An 18551-nucleotide genomic window follows, 5' to 3' on the forward strand; every position below is an offset into this window, starting at 1 on the left:
GTAAGATGAAAAGCTTACATGAGACACCCCAGTGTAGAGTATCCAACCGGGCTCACTCCTGGTTAACCTCCCTGCCTTTCATTTAGCATTCACACTCTCCGCACCCGGCTTTTTGACGCAGTCAGCGAAATGCAGGTCGGCCGTGTGACGCAGTTCCGAGTGTACCGAATCTTACGGGGACAAGTTCGTGACGCTTTCTCTCACCCTCAAGATTAACATAATTTCGTTACCTTGGAAACATTTGAGGCAGGCTTGCCGAGCCTGGCGTTATGACGCATTTAGCAAAAATCAACTCGACCGTGGTGACAAAGTTAGTTTGGCGTGTACTGAATCTTAGTGTGGCATGTTTGTGACGCTTTTTACGGTCCCGCAACAACATATGCCTTCTTTCGGTACTCACGCTTGTCGAAAACGCGACGAGCGATTGCCAAGAGTGATAACACGGGAGCGTGTTACTCGCGCCGGCAGACGCTCAAACGATAACGCCGAGGAGCTCAAAAACCAATAACTCGTAATTCGAAAAGTGTCTTTTCAACGACTAAAAACAAGCTTCGCTCCTGTGCATTTGTCGTGAGTGCGAGTAGAAGGCATTCTGCGAGCGTCTATAGTCGCGGAAACCTTTCTGTGGCTTTGAAGGGAACGCTATGGAGGCAAAGCGTGTGTTTATATATATTAATGATTTGCCAAGCTGCCTAACTTCTACAGAATGTCTTCTGTACGCGGACGACACCGCTGTTTACACGTCCCATAACGACATCTGTACACCAACGGAGCGTTTAAATAATCAACCAAATAATATGAGTAGCTGGTGTAAAAAAACTTGCTCATTAAACCTCAGAAAACAAAGTTTATGGTTTCTAGTTCCCGCACTAAACCTCGACTTAACCTTCCATCAGTGCACATAGCGTCTCAACCAATATTACCATGTAATATGAGTGCTCATTTTCAGGTGTTCAATTAGACCCCTTTCTAAAATTTAATTTGCATGTCATCTTCGTGAAAAAGAAAATCTCTTATGCTATTAGCGTACTTTTGAGGGCCAGAGACTATTTTCCAAAGCATACTTTCCTGACATTGCATTATACATTTATTTATAACCATTTAAATTATTGTACCAGTTCCTGGGGTCTTACATGTCGCTGTCATAAGCTACATTGGAGCACATCTAAAATAACGCTGTCCGTATCATCGCATCGGCTACTTATGACGTTCATGTCACCCCCATCTTCACCGAGTTGAATCTCCTCGCAATAAATAAAATGATCTGGTACAATCACAGCATCGCCATTTACCGCATACTTAAAAAGTCACAATTACACCATCTAATCGGCAGAATTAGGCTTGCTAACGCTTACACTACTAGGTTCCAAAATCACGCAGCAACTATGGCAAACTAACTTTGCTTCAGCCAGTGTGAAAATGTGGAATAATTTACCGGCTCATGTGAAATCTTCCACCTAATTACCATCATACCAAAGTTCACTGAGAGCTTATATTACTACCTTGTAAACTGCATCTGTTCTTCGATCTATATATTTATGTAACTTATGTACATTCTTATGTTATAATATGTTGGCATAGCTTTAATGCTTTAACACTGTAGCAATTGTGTAATTTTCCTTTGCTTTTTCATAACCGCAATACATACATACATACATGCATACATACATGCATACATACATACATACATACATACATGCATACATACATACATGCATACATGCATGCATGCATACATACATACATGCATACATGCATACATACATACATGCATACATACATACATGCATACATGCATACATACATACATGCATACATGCATACATACATACATACATACATGCATACATGCATACATGCATGCATGCATACATGCATACATGCATGCATGCATGCATGCATACATGCATGCATGCATACATGCATGCATGCATACATGCATACATGCATACATGCATACATGCATACATGCATGCATGCATACATGCATGCATGCATACATACATGCATGCATACATGCATACATGCATGCATACATGCATACATACATGCATACATGCATACATGCATACATACATGCATACATGCATACATACATGCATACATGCATACATGCATACATACATACATGCATACATACATACATGCATACATGCATACATGCATACATGCATACATGCATACATACATACATGCATACATGCATACATGCATACATGCATACATGCATGCATGCATACATGCATACATGCATACATGCATGCATGCATGCATGCATGCATGCATACATGCATGCATGCATGCATGCATGCATGCATGCATGCATGCATGCATGCATGCATACATGCATGCATGCATACATGCATACATGCATACATGCATGCATGCATACATGCATGCATGCATACATACATGCATGCATACATGCATACATGCATGCATACATGCATACATGCATGCATACATGCATACATGCATGCATACATGCATACATACATGCATACATGCATACATGCATACATACATGCATACATGCATACATACATGCATACATGCATACATGCATACATGCATACATACATGCATACATGCATACATGCATACATGCATACATACATGCATACATGCATACATGCATACATGCATACATACATGCATACATGCATACATGCATACATGCATACATGCATGCATACATGCATGCATGCATACATGCATACATGCATGCATGCATACATGCATACATGCATACATACATGCATACATGCATACATACATACATACATACATGCATACATGCATACATACATACATACATGCATACATACATACATGCATACATACATACATGCATGCATACATGCATACATGCATACATGCATACATGCATGCATACATGCATACATGCATACATACATACATACATGCATACATGCATACATGCATGCATACATGCATACATGCATACATACATACATACATACATACATACATACATACATACATACATACATACATACATACATACATACATACATACATACATACATACATACATACATACATACATACATACATACATACATACATACATACATACATACATACATACATACATACATACATACATACATACATACATACATACATACATACATACATACATACATACATACATACATACACACACACACACACACACACACACACATACATACGTGTGTGTGTGTGTGTGTGTGTGTGTGTGTGTGTGTGTGTGTGTGTGTGTGTACCTGTTGTGAAACAATTTGAAAGTGCGAGCACGGGAGAGCGCTTCTGAAAAAGAGTCCCGTGTTTTAATCCACGTTAGTTTAAGCTGGGGAAGAGAAAACCACCTTATTCGCAACAGTTAAATAGGAGAAAACGCCAATGAGTTAAGGATTACTTATTTTGCGGCTGTTCCCTTCTGCCTCCGGACAGAGGCAGAACCGTCGCACGTGGAAGCTGAGTCGATTCCGCGTCTGTTCCGAGCAATCAAAAGCCCTGCCTAACGTTGCCGGAGTATACTCGACGCGGTAACACATGCACAGCAGCACCGCACCCGTAGCTTTTCCTTCATAGCCGCAGAAAGTTTCCCGCGAGTATAGCATGGTCTGGCTGCGAGCCTGTGTTGTGACCACGTCTGTGTACGTAGCGTACCATCCCGTCGGCTGAGGTCAGGTTGTAGTGGCAACGCGTAATCATCAGTCTATTAGTGTTCCTTAATTGAAGGAAATAATGCCCGGGAATGGGGCAATGCTTGGAAATCAGATGTTTTCTTCATGTTTTATGATATTATTTGGGATGAGTAGGGTATTTTCTACACGATGTATGTAAAAGTGAATTGCTTTTGTTCGTAATACCGCCCATTCACCGCTTTCGCCCATTCACCTCTACACGCAGTATGTCTAGGGCGAGCAGGGAAAGATAAGTAGAAGGCAGGGAGGTTGACCAGAATAATGTACGGTTGGCTACCCTACACCGGGCGAATGGGAAAGGGGGAACAAAGATAACAGGGAGAGAGAGGAGGAAAGGAAAGAAGGAAATTGCGGTGAGTTCGCTGACGTGTGTGGTCTTACAGAAATTGCATTAACAGTCACAGATGGTCGTACAAGGCCGTCGTCCTTAAGAAGCACAAAAGCGCCTTCACCACTTTATGGGCCGACGGGCAATGGGGGCGGTGTTCCAGCAGCACCTGCACAGAAAGCGGCCGATTGTCCAGTTTTTGGAAAGCTTTGGCAAGTTCCTGTCTCTCTGGGGTGTATCGTGGACAGTGGCACAGCAGGTGGTCGATGTTTTCTTCGGTGCCACAGACCTCGCATGCTGCACTGTCAGTCACTCCAATTAATGTAGAGTATGCCTTTGTGAAGGCAACTCCTAATCAAAGGCGACAGAAGCGTAGCTTCACGTCGAGGAAGTCCGAGTGGAGGTCGGAGTTGCAGGGAGTGGTTTAGTCGATGCAGTCGTGTAAGTCGTAAGTTGGGCGAGGTCCAGTCGGTCAGTGTGAGAATGCGTGCCAGGCGTCGAAGCTGTGCTGTGCGAGCAGCGTTATCGGCGGAATCATTGCCACTGATTCCACAATGGCCAGGTACCCATTGAAAAACGACCTCGTGACCTTTTTGTTCGACTTGATGGTAAAGTTTCGCGATTTCGTGTGTCAATTGGTCATGGCATCCGTGTCGGAGAACTGACTGCGTGCACTGTAATGCCGGTTTTGAATAACAGAACAGAGCCCATTTTGTAGGTCTTTCAGAATCAATGCATTCCAGTGCTCGACGCAGGACCGTTAGTTCTGCCGCCGTTGAGGTCGTGACATGCGATGTCTTGAACCGCAGTGTCATTCCTCGCGTTGGTATAACCACGGCACCAACAGAACTGCACGACGTAGTCGATCCATCGGTATAGATGTGCACGTGGTTGCTGTACTTTTCATGCAAAAGAAGTAAGCTCAACTGCTTTAGAGCAGGGGCCGGTAGCTCTGTCTTCTTCTGTAGTTCTGGAATCATATGTACTTGTGGACGGCTCAAACACCGCGGAGGAAACGCTGGCTTGGCCGCAGGTGCGTACCCTGAAGTAAACGACGCACGATGTGCACTGACAATACCGCTAAATGTCGAGCAGCGCCTTGCAGCAGTGAGGCTCGCCAAGTGGTGGGAAGGGGTCCTAGTATAATGCCTGAGATGCGTACGCATTGTCTCAACGGTAATGTGCGTCGTGATTGGGTAATCCTGCGAAAGGGCAATGGTTTCAGCCGTTGATGCACTGCGTGGTAAGCCAAGACATATCTTAAGGGCTTGAATGCTCTGAATCGTACGCAGGTTAGTCTTGCAGGTGTTGGATATTGCAGGCAGGCTGTGCCGCAGGAATCCAACGAACAATGCCATGTACAGCTGTAACATTGCCCCCGTGTATAGGTACTCCCCAACCCCCTGCAAGGAACCTGAACAGGTGACAGATAGCAGTCAGCCGCTTTTTCACGTAATCCACGTGAAAATTCAATTATTCAAATTCAAATTCAATTATGACTCCCAAGAACCTGTGACTTCTGCTGTATGGTATAAGTTGCCCGTTAATAGTTAATAGATACGCCGTAAGCAGACATTCGCTTCCTCGTGAATGCCACCATTGCGCACTTCTCGCGTGAAATTTCAAGTCCTTGTTCACGAAGGTAGCAAGATGTGATTATGGCTGCCTTCTAAAGCCCAGCGCGAAGCTGAAGTCTTGTCACACCTGATGCCCAAATGCAGATGTCGTCCGCATAGGTGGAAAGTCGTACGGTGCTTGGCAGGTTGTCAACTAATTCACAGAGGGTGAGATTGAAAACAGTCGGGCTAAGCACTCTGCCTTGAGGGACTCCTCGGCTACCGTAATGCTCAGATGTCGGGCCATTTTCTGTGTGCACGTAGAATGGTCTCCTCTGTAAGTAGCTGCACACCCACATATATTGACACGTGTACTTATCTTTATCGGGCGTCCACGTTTCGCCGCCTAACAAATGTAATCGCACAGCGCGGGGCGCGCCTGCATGTATCCGAAGTTTCTGGAAAGTTATCGATGCTTCTACCCGGCTGTCGGTTGTCGCCGAACCTTGTGTTATCTGATTTCATCGCGTGAAGCGTATGGTGTAGAACTTTGTGGAAGGCACGCGGGTCCGAACGATTAGTCTGGAACATTCGACGACTGCTGTATAAAAGCCGACGCGCTTGACCCGCTGATGAGATTTTCGACAATCGCCGACCGTGTTCGCCGCTATCGTTGTGCTATAAGTGTAGCCTGTTTTTGTGGACACAGGTTGGCCCAATAAAAGTTAGTTTTGTCTTTCACAGTATTGCTACTGTGTTCTTGAACGTCACCACCACGTGACAATATTCTAATCTAGGAGACCAAGCTCGGAAGGCACTCTTGCTCCTGTACAATGACTCCTGGCAGACGGGTACGGTTCCGCAAGAATGGAAGTCAACTCGCCTCATTCCACTTCTCAAAGCTGGCAAGTCGCCTTTGGACATTTCCTCATACCGTCCCACAGAAGGCGTGTTGCGTCTACTTTATGAAATTGCGCGTGGCAGAGATTCGACGGAGTCTTGTAAAGGACGCTCGCAATAATTAACAATAAAACGATTTTGCACCAAGACCTCGCGCGGTTGCGCAGTAAAAGCACAAAAGAAATCCCGCGCCAATCAGCACCAAGTCTTACCACCAAGTCCGACGGCTTCTAACGTGCTAAGGATGGCTTCATTGGTGACATTATCGTAAGCCCCTTTAACGTCTATAAACAGAACAGCAGATAGTCGCTTACAGGCCTTTTGGTGTTGCACATATGTTATCAAGTCAACAACGTTGTCTGTTGACGAACGGCCACGTCTGAATCCGGCCATAGCATCTGGGTAGATTTCATAGTACTCGAAGTACCATTCCAGACGTGTTAAAATCATTCTTTCCATTTTTTTTCGACACAGCTGGCAAGTGCGATCGGACGGTATGAGGAAATGTCCAAATGCGACTTGCCAGCTTTGAGAAGTGAAATGAGGCGAGTTGACTTCGATTCTTGCGGAACCGTACCCGTCTGCCAGGAGTCGTTGTACAGGAGCAAGAGTGCCTTCCGAGCTTGGTCTCCTAGGTTACACAGGTCCTGGCGCTGAAAAACGCCTGCACAAAGCCAGCGCAGCTTTTAGTTCTAAATACCAAAATGGCACATGTTTCTAATTCACTTTTTTTTTTCAGCGTATGCCTTCCGGTGGAGCTTCGTACAGAAATTACTGCTGCTTACCTGGTGCCACAACGTTGCAAGGATGCACAAAAAGCCCGCAACGAGCATTTATGTAGAGCAAAAAATTCTCATTTCAGAAGGCGTGTTGCGTCTACTTTATGAAATTGTGCGTGGCACAGATGAGACGGAGTCTTGTAAAGAACGCTCGCAATAATTACCAATTAAAACGATTTTGCACCAAGACCTCGCGCGGTTGAGCAGTAGAAGCACAAAAAAATGCCGCGCCAATCAGCGCAGCCGGCGTAACGCGTGCAAGCTAGTGTTGGAAACGAACGCGCCCAAAACCGAAATCGGAAGTGTGGTTCAGGTTCCCATCCGCTTGGTGTGTTGCACTCGATTCGGCCGCTGGGCTCTATGGGAGTCAGAGTTTTTCACTATAACACCTAGAGGGAAATCTGGCGCCAGCGTCTATGGGAGTTTCCTAAGGGGTGCTGTGCTGTCTTGGGAATGACTATGTGTCTACGAGGCTTGTGTTGGCTGGCGTTGTAAGAGGCTTCGTCTAAAACGTGGATGTGGTTACACAAATAACGCGTTCTTAACGTAAAAGCTTCATAAAAGGCTTTCATTCACGCATGTTCGATCTTTCAGCGAAGTTTACTCACCTACAATGTATAACCCAGCGAAGAAAAGCAAGAGCAGACGACACACTGTTCAAAAGCGAGCGCGAATCTTGTCTGTCCCCCAACTTCAAGGCCCGCTGACACTTTTTACGTTTCATATACGTGTACATGCAATAACAAGTTTCAATAATTAAACAACATGTTTGTGTAATAATAAAGCTAGAACAGCTAATTACATGTTGTTTTAGTGGACAATGAATCATTGTAACAGACGGAACGGTGTTTGCCAGGCGCGTCTTCAAGGTGTCCTGGCTCTCCGAGAACGATACCGATCCGAAGTCACAATATACCGGCATTCCCATGCACACCATAGCGCAGCAGCGCCAGATTTCCCTCTAGGTACTGTAGTGAGAAACTGATGGGAGTGTTAAGGAACGTTCACACCGAAGGCGGAGCGGACAAGCGGCCAAGCGGCCGCGGATTTTCCGCTTTGCGGAAAATACGCCGCCGCTTGGCCGGATTGCGCGTGGACCGATTTTTCCGCACGGACAAGTTGGCCGCAGCCAATCAGAGCCCGACACGGCGGAAGCGCTGGTGAACGAATGTAAACGAATGTCTTTCTCTGGGTTTTTCGCTTCTGTTCTTGAAAAGCGTCAAAACGGCGGCAAGTTGGGCCAGTTGGTTGGGATTTATAGTAAGGTTTGGTACTGCGCAACACAAGACAAGGACAAAAGAAGGTATAACACAAAGACACGGCGCCGTGTAGTCGCTTTATACCTTCTTTTGTCCTTTTCTTGTGTTGTGCTGTAACAAACCTTGAAAAGCGACTATATAAGTGGCGAGTAAAATGCCAACGATCTCGTCTTCTTCGTCTGACCTCATCATTTTGCAGAAGTAGATAGCGGAAGGGAACGCGCCAACCCACGACGAAAACAAAATAGCGAAAGTGCGCGTACAAACCCAAAGCGCCGCGAGATGGCGGCACGTCCCTGAAATTGCTAAAGATATTGCGAGATGCCCCGCCTTCCCGGCGGCGCGGACAGCCAGACAACGCAGCTGGTCTGAACAGGCGCGGGTGCTCGCCGCCTCGCCGCTCTGAAAATCCGCTTTTCCGCTTAGACGCTCCGCTTTCGGCGTGAATGTGCCTCTAGCTCTTGTTGAGCGTCTTTCTCTATGATCAATATTTCGCATTCTTATCTCCCTCGTTGGCTTTTCCCTGCGACAAAACACCCCCGCGACGACTGTACGGGGAGACCCATCTTTTCTGCCGCGGCAGCAATGACGTTACAAGCGCCAGATATATATCTTCGGATCGTCCGGTGCCTCACAACAGTGAAGAATACGTCGCACGCGATACCATCACTGCCTCTTCCCTGAAGCAAAGAATGAAATGAAAAATGCGCCTTCTTCGGATGGCAGTGACCGCAGCTTAAGGTACAACAAAAAGAGAGAAGTTACCTCCCTCTCCTCGAAAGATGATTCTGGGCCGTGGCGCTCTTCGCCTTCGACACACGCTCGATAACCTTCAAATCGCGCGGCCATAGACCACGTGGCCAGAATTCTGTGAATAAGGCATTAATTGTTGCTCGATAGCAAATGGCTGCAGAGGCAGGAGATTGGCAAAGGTGGGATGTGAACATAAACATGTACAGGTGCCCCAGGAAGCGAAGCGCGCGAGCGCTGGCCGATCTGCATGTCCCGGCGCTAGCTTCACGAGCTACGTATCATGAGCATAGAAAATCTGCGGTGCCTTTCGATATGCTTTTAAATCCTGCCTGATTAACAAGCGAGGCAGCGCTAGTTCCATCGGTCAATGCTAGGGGAATGATGATGATGTGTGGTGTTTTGTGGCGCAAGGGCCAGGTTTGGCCAAAGAGCGCCATGACAAGTGGTAGTGTTAACGATGTGTTATGGAGGATGTGACTTGGCTGTAAAGTGGCCTAAAAATAGTCGCTGTAAAGTGCGTAAAATCGACGTGCTATAAAATTATGGCGATGACTAATGACGATTGCTATGAACATTAAAATCCATCGTAGAAGAATGATGCAAAATCAAAAATATGTAGGATGTTAAAATTACTTGGAGCACTGCTGCCTCGCCAGAGCCCTTGAAAGACAAGGGCCTAGAGGCATGTGCTATACTAAAGAGATATCGCAGCGGCATCCTCTGAAGAGAGGACCCGCTACGAACATGTGGGGCTAAAAACATGGAAGACAACATCTTTCAGAAAACTTAGGACGGCGTTGGTGTCAAATAAAGGTTCTGGGCCGAGTAGCATTGCGGGATGAAGGGGGATGTGATGCCGGTATGCTAAGGGAAAATGTTTCTTTCATATTCGGCTTCCCGACACTCCAGGAGGACGTGGAGGACGGTCAGCCTCTCCCCGCATCTACCGCAGTTTGGAGGATCATTTTCAGTCAGTAAATAGTTATGCGTGCCAAATGTGTGTCCTATTCTGAGACGACAGAATAGGACACCTGTTCGGCGTGATTTTGTTACAGAGGGCCAGAATCCTAACTGTGGCTTTATCACGTGGAGCTTATTATTTGTTTCCGCGTCCCATAGCCGTTGCCAGTGATTTCGTAGTTTCCTCCGCAAGAAGGGCTGCAGATCTGTGACAGGAACTGCAGCGGTGGGATTAGCAGAATGCCATGCAACTGACGTGGCCATCTGGTCCGCCAGAACATTACCTTCGATGGCCCTATGTCCTGGCACCCAGCATATAATCACATGCTGGTTAGATATATATGCGTTACATAAGATGGAATAGAGTTCAATTATAACAGGATTTTTGTGCTTACAGAACGATATCAAAGCCTTCACAACACTTAGGGAGTCCGTATATATAACTGATCTTTTGAGTTTTGATTTCCTTATATGCTTCACGGTCGATAATATTGCGTAGGCTTCAGCCGTAAAGATACCAGTTTCCAGATGCAGTACGCCGGATTCCGAGAAGGATGGACCGACGGCTGCATAGGACACCCCGTCGTGCGACTTCGATGCGTCTGTGTAGAACTCCGTGCAGGAGTGTTTGTGTTGGAGTTCCCGGAAATGCATTTGGATTTCAATGTCTGAAGCGTGCTTTGTAACTTGAACAAAACATGTGTCGCATTGTATCAGCTGCCACTCCCAAGGAGGTAGCAGCTTGGCTGGATGCATTAGGCGAAGCTCGAGGAGTGGAACATGCATTTCTTCACTAAGCTCCCTCACATGCAGCGAGAAAGGCTGTCTTACGGAGGGACGATTGCGAAAGAGTGTAGCGTATGTCATCTCGTTAACGGTATTATAACACGGATGTTGAGGATTAGAGTGGACTTTCAAAAAATATGTTTGGCTGATGTATGTTCTCTGGATATGAAGTGACCACTCATTCGATTCTGCATATAAACTTTGTATGGGACTCGTTCTGAAAGCGCCCGTGGCTAAGCGGATTCCTAGATGGTGGACCGGATCTAGCATCTTTAGCGCGCTCGGGGCGGCAGAATGATAGATCACGGCACCATAATCTAATCGTGACCGAATCAGGCTCTTATAGAGATTCATTAGGCACGTCCTGTGACTACCCCACGTAGTCTGCGATAGAAGTTTCAATAGGTTCATTGTTTTCAGACATTTTTCTTTAAGATGTTTTATGTGTGGGATCAAAGTGAGTCTATTGTCAAGTATAACACCTAGAAATTTGTGTTCTTTGTTTACAGGTATCTGTTGTCCACACAGTTCTAAGCAAGGATCCGGAACCAGGCCTCTCTTTCTTGTATACAGAACACAAGAACTCTTGTGAGGATTGATTTTAAATCCATTTTTCTCTGCCCACTGTGACACCTTGTTCAAACCATGCTGTACCTGTCTCTCGCAGACTGTGAGGTTGCAGGATTTAAAACCTATTTGTATATCGTCTACGTAGACGGAATAGAAAATAGCTGGTGGTAAAGATGCACGAAGCGTGTTCATCTTTACGACAAAGAGCATGCAGCTGAGTACGCCACCCTGGGGTACCCCAGTTTCCTGTATAAATGTACGCGACAGTGCAGGACCTATTTTCACTCGAAATGTACGGTTCTCTAGGTAGCTCTATAGTATTTAGCATATTGCCGCGGATAGCTAGCGCGGAAAGATCGCGCAGGATTCCGTACCGCCAGGTTGTGTCGTACGCTTTTTACATATCCAGAAATACAGATAAGAAAGATTGCTTGTGCACGAAGGCATCGCGAATGCTCGCTTCGATGCGCACAAGATGGTCGGTTGTAGATCGCCCTTCCCGAAAACCACATTGAAATGGGTCAAGCATTTTACTGGACTCTAGGAGATGCACGAGACGGCGAGTGATCATTTTTTCAAATACCTTACAAAGGCAACTTGTCAGGGCTATCGGGCGGTAACTTGCCACTGAGGAAGGATCTTTGCCTTGTTTCAAAACCGGGATCACAATGGCTTCTTTCCATGTAGTCGGGAAGTATCCCGCAGCCCAAATCGTGTTGAAAATTGTGACTAGTGTAACTTGGGTGTCTTTATGTAAGTTTTTGATCATTTCATTCATGATTCTGTCAGATCCCGGTGCAGAGCTCTTGCATGCGCTCAAGGCAGCTCTCAACTCGGCAATGCTTAAAGGACAGTTGTATGGTTCATTCTGTTGACATTTTCTCATGAGTGGCTTACATTCTTCTATTTGTTTATGTTTCAGAAAGGATTGCGAGTAATGGTTGGCACTTGACACGCTCTCAAAGTGCTCCCCAAGTGAGTCCGCCTGATCTTGTAGGGTATCGCCTTCTGTGTTTACCAAAGGGAGTGCATGTGCTTGTCGCCCTCTTATCCTATTGACCCTGTTCCAGGCTTTCGCCTCATCTCTGAACGAGTTAATACTCGATAGAAACTTCTGCCAACTTTCTCGTCTGGCCTGTCGGCGGGTTCGCCTGCCTTCGGATTTTACTTTTTTAAAGTTAACTAGATTCTCTGCAGTGGGAGAAGCGCGTAGCAACCCCCACGCCCTGTTCTGTTTTTTACGAGCGATCCTACAATCGTCGTTCCACCATGGGACACGCCGTTTGCAGGCCAAGCCTTTTACTTCTGATATGCATTTAAATGCGACATCTATTATGAATGCTGTAAAAAACTCGACTGCAGCGTCAATTCCTAACGAAGACAGGTCAGCCCATGAGATACTAGTTAGAGATCGAAATTTCTCCCAATCAGCTGTCTCAATCTTCCACCTAGGAGCGTATGGTGGATATTAGTTTTCTTTATATGATCTTAGCAGTATAGGGAAGTGGTCGCTACCGTAAGGGTTGTCGGTAACTTCCCATTCAAGTTCAGGCAGTACAGACGTGGAGACTATACTAAGATCTATTGACGAAAAGGATCGGTTTGCAAGAGGGTAATATGTGGGTTCTTTCTTATTGAGAAGGCACGCTCCAGAAGAAAAAAGGAACTGTCCAACAAGGCGACCTCGCGCATCTATACGAGAGTCGCCCCACAGGGAGCTGTGCGCATTGAAATCGCCAAGAACAGCATAATGTTCTGGCAATTGATCGATCAAGGAGTGAAATTCATGTTTGTTCAGTTGGTAATGCGGGGGTATGTAAAGGGAGCAAATGGTGATGAGTTTGTTTAGTAGGACAACTCGAACCGCCACTGCTTCAAGAGGCGTTTGTAGCTGTTAAGGTTGACACGCAATACTTCTATGAGTAAGAATCGCAACACCACCCGATGATGCGACGGCATCATCGCGATCTTTGCGAAACGTAACATACGTACGGAGAAAGTTTGTGTGTTTAGATTTTAAGTGTGTTTCCTGTAAACACAGCACTTTTGGATTATGTTTGTGAATGAGTTCTTGCAAATCATCAAGGTTTCTAAGGAGACCTCTGATGTTCCATTGAATTATTTGTGTATCCATGTTTAAGGTAAATTGGTGCTGTGTTTACGGAAACGGAGTGGATGCCTTATATTACAGAGCCCTTTCGAGGCCCTGTAATAGGTGTTTTGTTCTTTCTGAAGCGTTCGAGCGATTCTCGACGCTCCTTAGGCGTTTGGTGCGCCTTGGGGACAGGTGTAGTGTCCATTGCCTCCTGTGAGACGCCGGACAAGCGCTCTTGCGAGCGAGAGGTTTTCCGAGAGAGTCCTGCCCCGGAAGGCAAGACCCCTGCGCCCACCAGCCCGGAGGTCGATGGGGCTCCCTGAGGGATTTGGCTGCGCTGGCCGTTGCCAGCGCTGGAAGGGGCCTCGGAGGTTGGGGCAGCCTCGGCTGCACCCACCTTCGGGGTGGATGGTCCCTTCTCGGTTGACGGAGCAGCGCTAGCTGCAACCGCCGCGGGGGCAGATGGCGTAACTGCCGACTCACTGCCTGTGGGTCGGACAGCCGCCGGAGGCCGTTGTGACGCTGCCCCCTTACGCGCCACATCGGCAAAGCTGCTCTTAGACAGGTATGACACCCGCCTACGTGCCTCCTTGAAAGATATATTTTCTTTGACTTTGATTGTCACAATCTCTTTTTCTCTTTTCCAGGACGGGCAGGCGCGCGAGTATGCGGCGTGCTCGCCATCACAGTTGACACAATGTGGAGTCTTCTGGCATGTTTCGGAGGAATGTTCAGTGTCACTACACTTGGCACATGTCAGCCGGCCTCGACAGTTCTGTGAACTGTGGCCGAACCTTTGGCACTTAAAGCATCTGAGAGGATTGGGCACGTATGGCCTAACACGAAGTTTGATATAACCGGCCTCGATGGGCTCGGGGAGGACACTTGAACCGAAAGTGAGTATCAGGTGTTTCGTATTGATCTCTTTACCGTCTCGCCTGATCTTAATTCGCTTAACATTTATGACATTCTGTTCACTGAAGCCCTCCAAGAGTTCAGCCTCAGTGAGCTCTAGCATATCATCGTCCGAGACAACGCCGCGGGTGGTGTTCATGGTACGGTGCGGTGTTACTGTTATTTGGGTCTCGCCAAATGAGACAAGTTTCGGCAGTTTCTCGTACTGCTTCTTATCGTGGAGCTCCAAGAGAAGATCACTTGTCATTCTCGACGCCTTATATCCTGTTCCAAAAACTTCAGTTAAAGACTTCGAAACAAGGAACGGAGAAATGTTACGCACTAGTTTGTCTGGGTTTTCTGAGTGGATCACATGATATCTAGGAAAGTTCTGGACTTGTCGTCCGAAAAACTGAAAGATCTTCGGTGCGCCCTCGTTTGTGAGGGCGATCAGGGAGTTTAGGAAAAGCGTTTTCCATGAGTACAGTAGGGTTTTCGGCCGCGATGCCGACCACCCACCATGGAGCCCAACAGGGGGACGTGACAGGAGTTCCTGCTAGAGAAACCCTGCCAACGCCAGCCGTACATCGCTGCTATAACCAAATACAGCATAACCAAGGCTGGCTAGCTACACAAGGTTAACCCTTGCCGCCGGGAAACTAGGAAGTGAGGAGAAGTGATGAGAAGACAGGAAAGAAGAAAAAGGCGAGAGAGAAAGACGAAGATTGGAGAGGAGGACAGGAAAAGGCGACTGCCGATTTCCCCCGGGTGGGTCAGTCCGGGGGTGCCGTCTATGAAGCCGAGGCCGAAGAGGTGTGTTGCCTCCGCCGGGGGGCCTTAAAGGTCCAAACACCCAGCTTCGGCTCAACCCCCAGGATCCCCTTTTTCCCAGACAGGGCTAAGCCGCGCACGGCTACACGCGGGAGGGTCCAACCCTCGTGTGCTCGGGTACGTCGTGTCGCCACACACCAAACGCCTGCTGACGCAGACGCCCCTGCGGGGAATGCTAGGGGAACATTTATGCGCTTGCAGAAACCATTTATTTTCATGCCGTTGACAGCAACAGCATCATGGCCACAACGGCAATCGTCGCGTTTCCCAAAAAACAGTGGACAGCAACAGTCGCCGTGCGTTCATCGAGCAAACGGTTCTGCCGAGAGCTGCTTGCCACTCGTAAGTAGTTGTGGCAAACTCAACAAGCTCCCCTACCGTCGACCGTTGGAATATGCCCTCCAATTCGCCGGAGCCGCCGATGAGGCAGTGGTCAAAGACATATAGCATTCACACGGCAAATTGCGTTCCCGCATGCCATGTAGTACGCACTGCTGCGGCTAGTATACGGAGACGTGGTTTGGCCACCACTCGCAGGCTCCGTTTAATTTCTGGGGCACCTGTGCGGTGCCCCGAGGCTTTAAAACGACAGAGAGTTAGCGACAAACGACGACACCGAAACCGTGGGCGGTCAGCGAGCACGTTGCCCAAATTCCACGACCAGCAGAAACGGCTGCTGGGACGAAGGCCTACAAAGGCACGACGGAAGTGGCTGAGAAAGTGAATCCGAACCACATCTACACGGCCCCAGGGTATGCCAGCACAGCGCGCTGCAGCTCAGAAGGAAGCTACCAGACCTCCTCCTATGATCCTCGCACGCTCCCCATTATATCCCAAATGTCTCCTTTCCCGTGCGTCAGGGCGGAAGTTGTGCGGCTCTGGGTAATTCCGGCACCTTTCTTCTCGCCCAAACTTGTTACTTGCCTTCTCCCCTTTCGTGACACAAATCCGCGTCTTGTACGCTCTGGTAGCCCATACATTGGCACTCTTTTGCCGATGTCTGCGCAGATATTAGCACGAAAATGATCGTGCGCTTGGCACCGCACTCATCCTTTAAATCAATATTCTGGACCACAAAACTGAGCCTTCATCAACCTGACTGACACCATCGACCTGAATTTCGGCAACAAACGAGCCAATCTTTCATTTATCTGCGCACACGGCATAAGCACTCCAAAATGAAGAGGGGCCAAGACATTGATGATAACGCTTATGTGGAACTCTCAAGCCACATACAGTGGAAAAACGAAAAAAAATTTAAAAAGCAGGCAACATAGCAATCATGTTGGGAGCTTAACTCAAGAAGGCAGCGCTTCGAAGGCAGTGTTGTCTCCAGAAGACAACACTGATTTCGAAGGAAGCGCTATGTTACCACATCGATCGTGCGAAGGGTAATTTCCGCTGCTTATTTTAAAGACCTGCGCTCAGCGATAAGCAAAGATTACAAGAGGGCGCGCAATAACAACATCCTGTACAGCGTCACCAGCAATACCCACTGGCAGGCATTGCCTGCCAGTGGGTATTGGCAGTATTGGGTACTGGCTATCCGCCTATCAAAGCGAAAACAAATTATCAAGACGGCACTGCGGCAACCTGCCTTGTCACCCTATGTCAACGTTAACCAGCGAATACGAAGGTTGATCGATCAATCACCCAATTCTACCCTTTGAGAAAGAGTATAGAATTGGTTCGGAAGGATCCAGAAAGAACTGAACAGTCAATCCGCAGCGATGCAATACCGTGGCTACTCACCTTGAGGAATGCCTCAGTACGGTTCTCCAGATTGTAGAAGTCTACGTTCTTCACTGTCAGCTTGACGTTCAGGTGTTTTGCCAGCGAGCGGACCAAGTCACAGGCCGGGCTCCCGGGAAAGCTGTACAGGATAACGGTCATGTCGGATGCACGATAGCACGCAGGACGCACCAGATGCGCTAAAAGGCGGCCAACGCGACGTAGCTTCTCGCCCTAAAATATGGCACGGTTGCTCTCTGCCGGGCCACAGCCGGTGTCTACAGCCCATTGTGCGGCTGCGTGGTTGAACGCCCTCTGTCGTGTGGATGGTTCGCTTATACGTGAGTACCGGAGTGCCCCGGCCGGACTGTAGTACGCACGCGCGCACTTAACATGCGCGCTTCAGTGTGGCCGTGGTGTGAGCTTGGCCTTACCTACGTCGTGGTGCCGTGTCACCGATGTTGCAAGTATAGAACGAGGAAATGGCATGGCAGGTGTACAAGAGAAATTTTCATTGCAAGCTACGCCCACAAAACCGCAGTCCTACTTCCCTCTGTGAATCCGCGCTCAAAACCATTGTTCCCTAGATATGCCGATAAGAAAGCAACACGCCTCCATGATGATGTCACTGAAATGAGTGAACGTAATTGACCGGCCGAACTGCATCGATAGTACTTGACCTGGATGCCGGTGAATCTGCCACTGCATTTGGCGGTTGTCACCCATTATACAGGGTGCTCTTTATCTGCACCAATATGTTAAAAACTGCCCGTGGCAAGAAGCACAGTTTTCTACCCTTAAGCTAAATTTCTCGATGAGGCTGCCATTATTGATACGAGAAATTGAAATTCTTAGTTGAATATTTAACGTATTTAGACTAATAAACGTTTCAATTATTTTCTTCAATGCATATATTTCAATCTACGAATTTCAGCTCGTTAGTTTGCAGGACATAATCATTTGGAACAAATTCTGAGGATGGCAACAGTTTCGAGATATGCGCCGTGAAAGGCGCTAAAAATTTGTCGTATCGAACCACAAAAGCAACTGGAACGCCAATGCATTTCGTTCGACACTTCCGTTGGATAAAACATTTTGTTGGATAAAATATTGCGAGCATTTTATGTACCATTGTGTTTTAGCAAAATACCTGAGGTTCTTAAGCATGGAGCTCCTGTGCTTGGGGCACAGAGTTCAAAACCGAACATCGGATTTTTTATCATTTATTTATATAATTTATTTATTTCTCCTGATGACTAGTGACGTTGGACATAAATGACCAAAAACTGACACACCGCAAAGTGGGGGAGAAGAGCCAAAGAAAGTGATCGCTTTAGAGGACAAGCGTGTACGCTGTAATCAAGGCTTCGTTAAAGCTGTTCATATGAAGGGA

The 18551-nt window shown here is 47.3% G+C and overlaps 1 protein-coding gene across 2 annotated transcripts in view; it reads right to left on the bottom strand.

The window, feature by feature from the left end:
• Window positions 1-17446, bottom strand: part of LOC142566840 (glutathione S-transferase 2-like) — a 257913-nt gene extending 240467 nt beyond the window's left edge. For both annotated transcript variants that reach the window (XM_075677741.1, XM_075677739.1), the window contains exon 1: window positions 17180-17446. In XM_075677741.1, coding sequence (XP_075533856.1) covers window positions 17180-17320 — 141 coding nt within the window. In that variant the 5' untranslated portion in view covers window positions 17321-17446. The remainder of the gene's footprint in view (window positions 1-17179) is intronic.
• Window positions 17447-18551: the final 1105 nt, after the last annotated feature.

The sequence above is a fragment of the Dermacentor variabilis genome, unplaced genomic scaffold (assembly GCF_050947875.1).
Source record: "Dermacentor variabilis isolate Ectoservices unplaced genomic scaffold, ASM5094787v1 scaffold_13, whole genome shotgun sequence".
NCBI lineage: Eukaryota > Metazoa > Arthropoda > Arachnida > Ixodida > Ixodidae > Dermacentor > Dermacentor variabilis.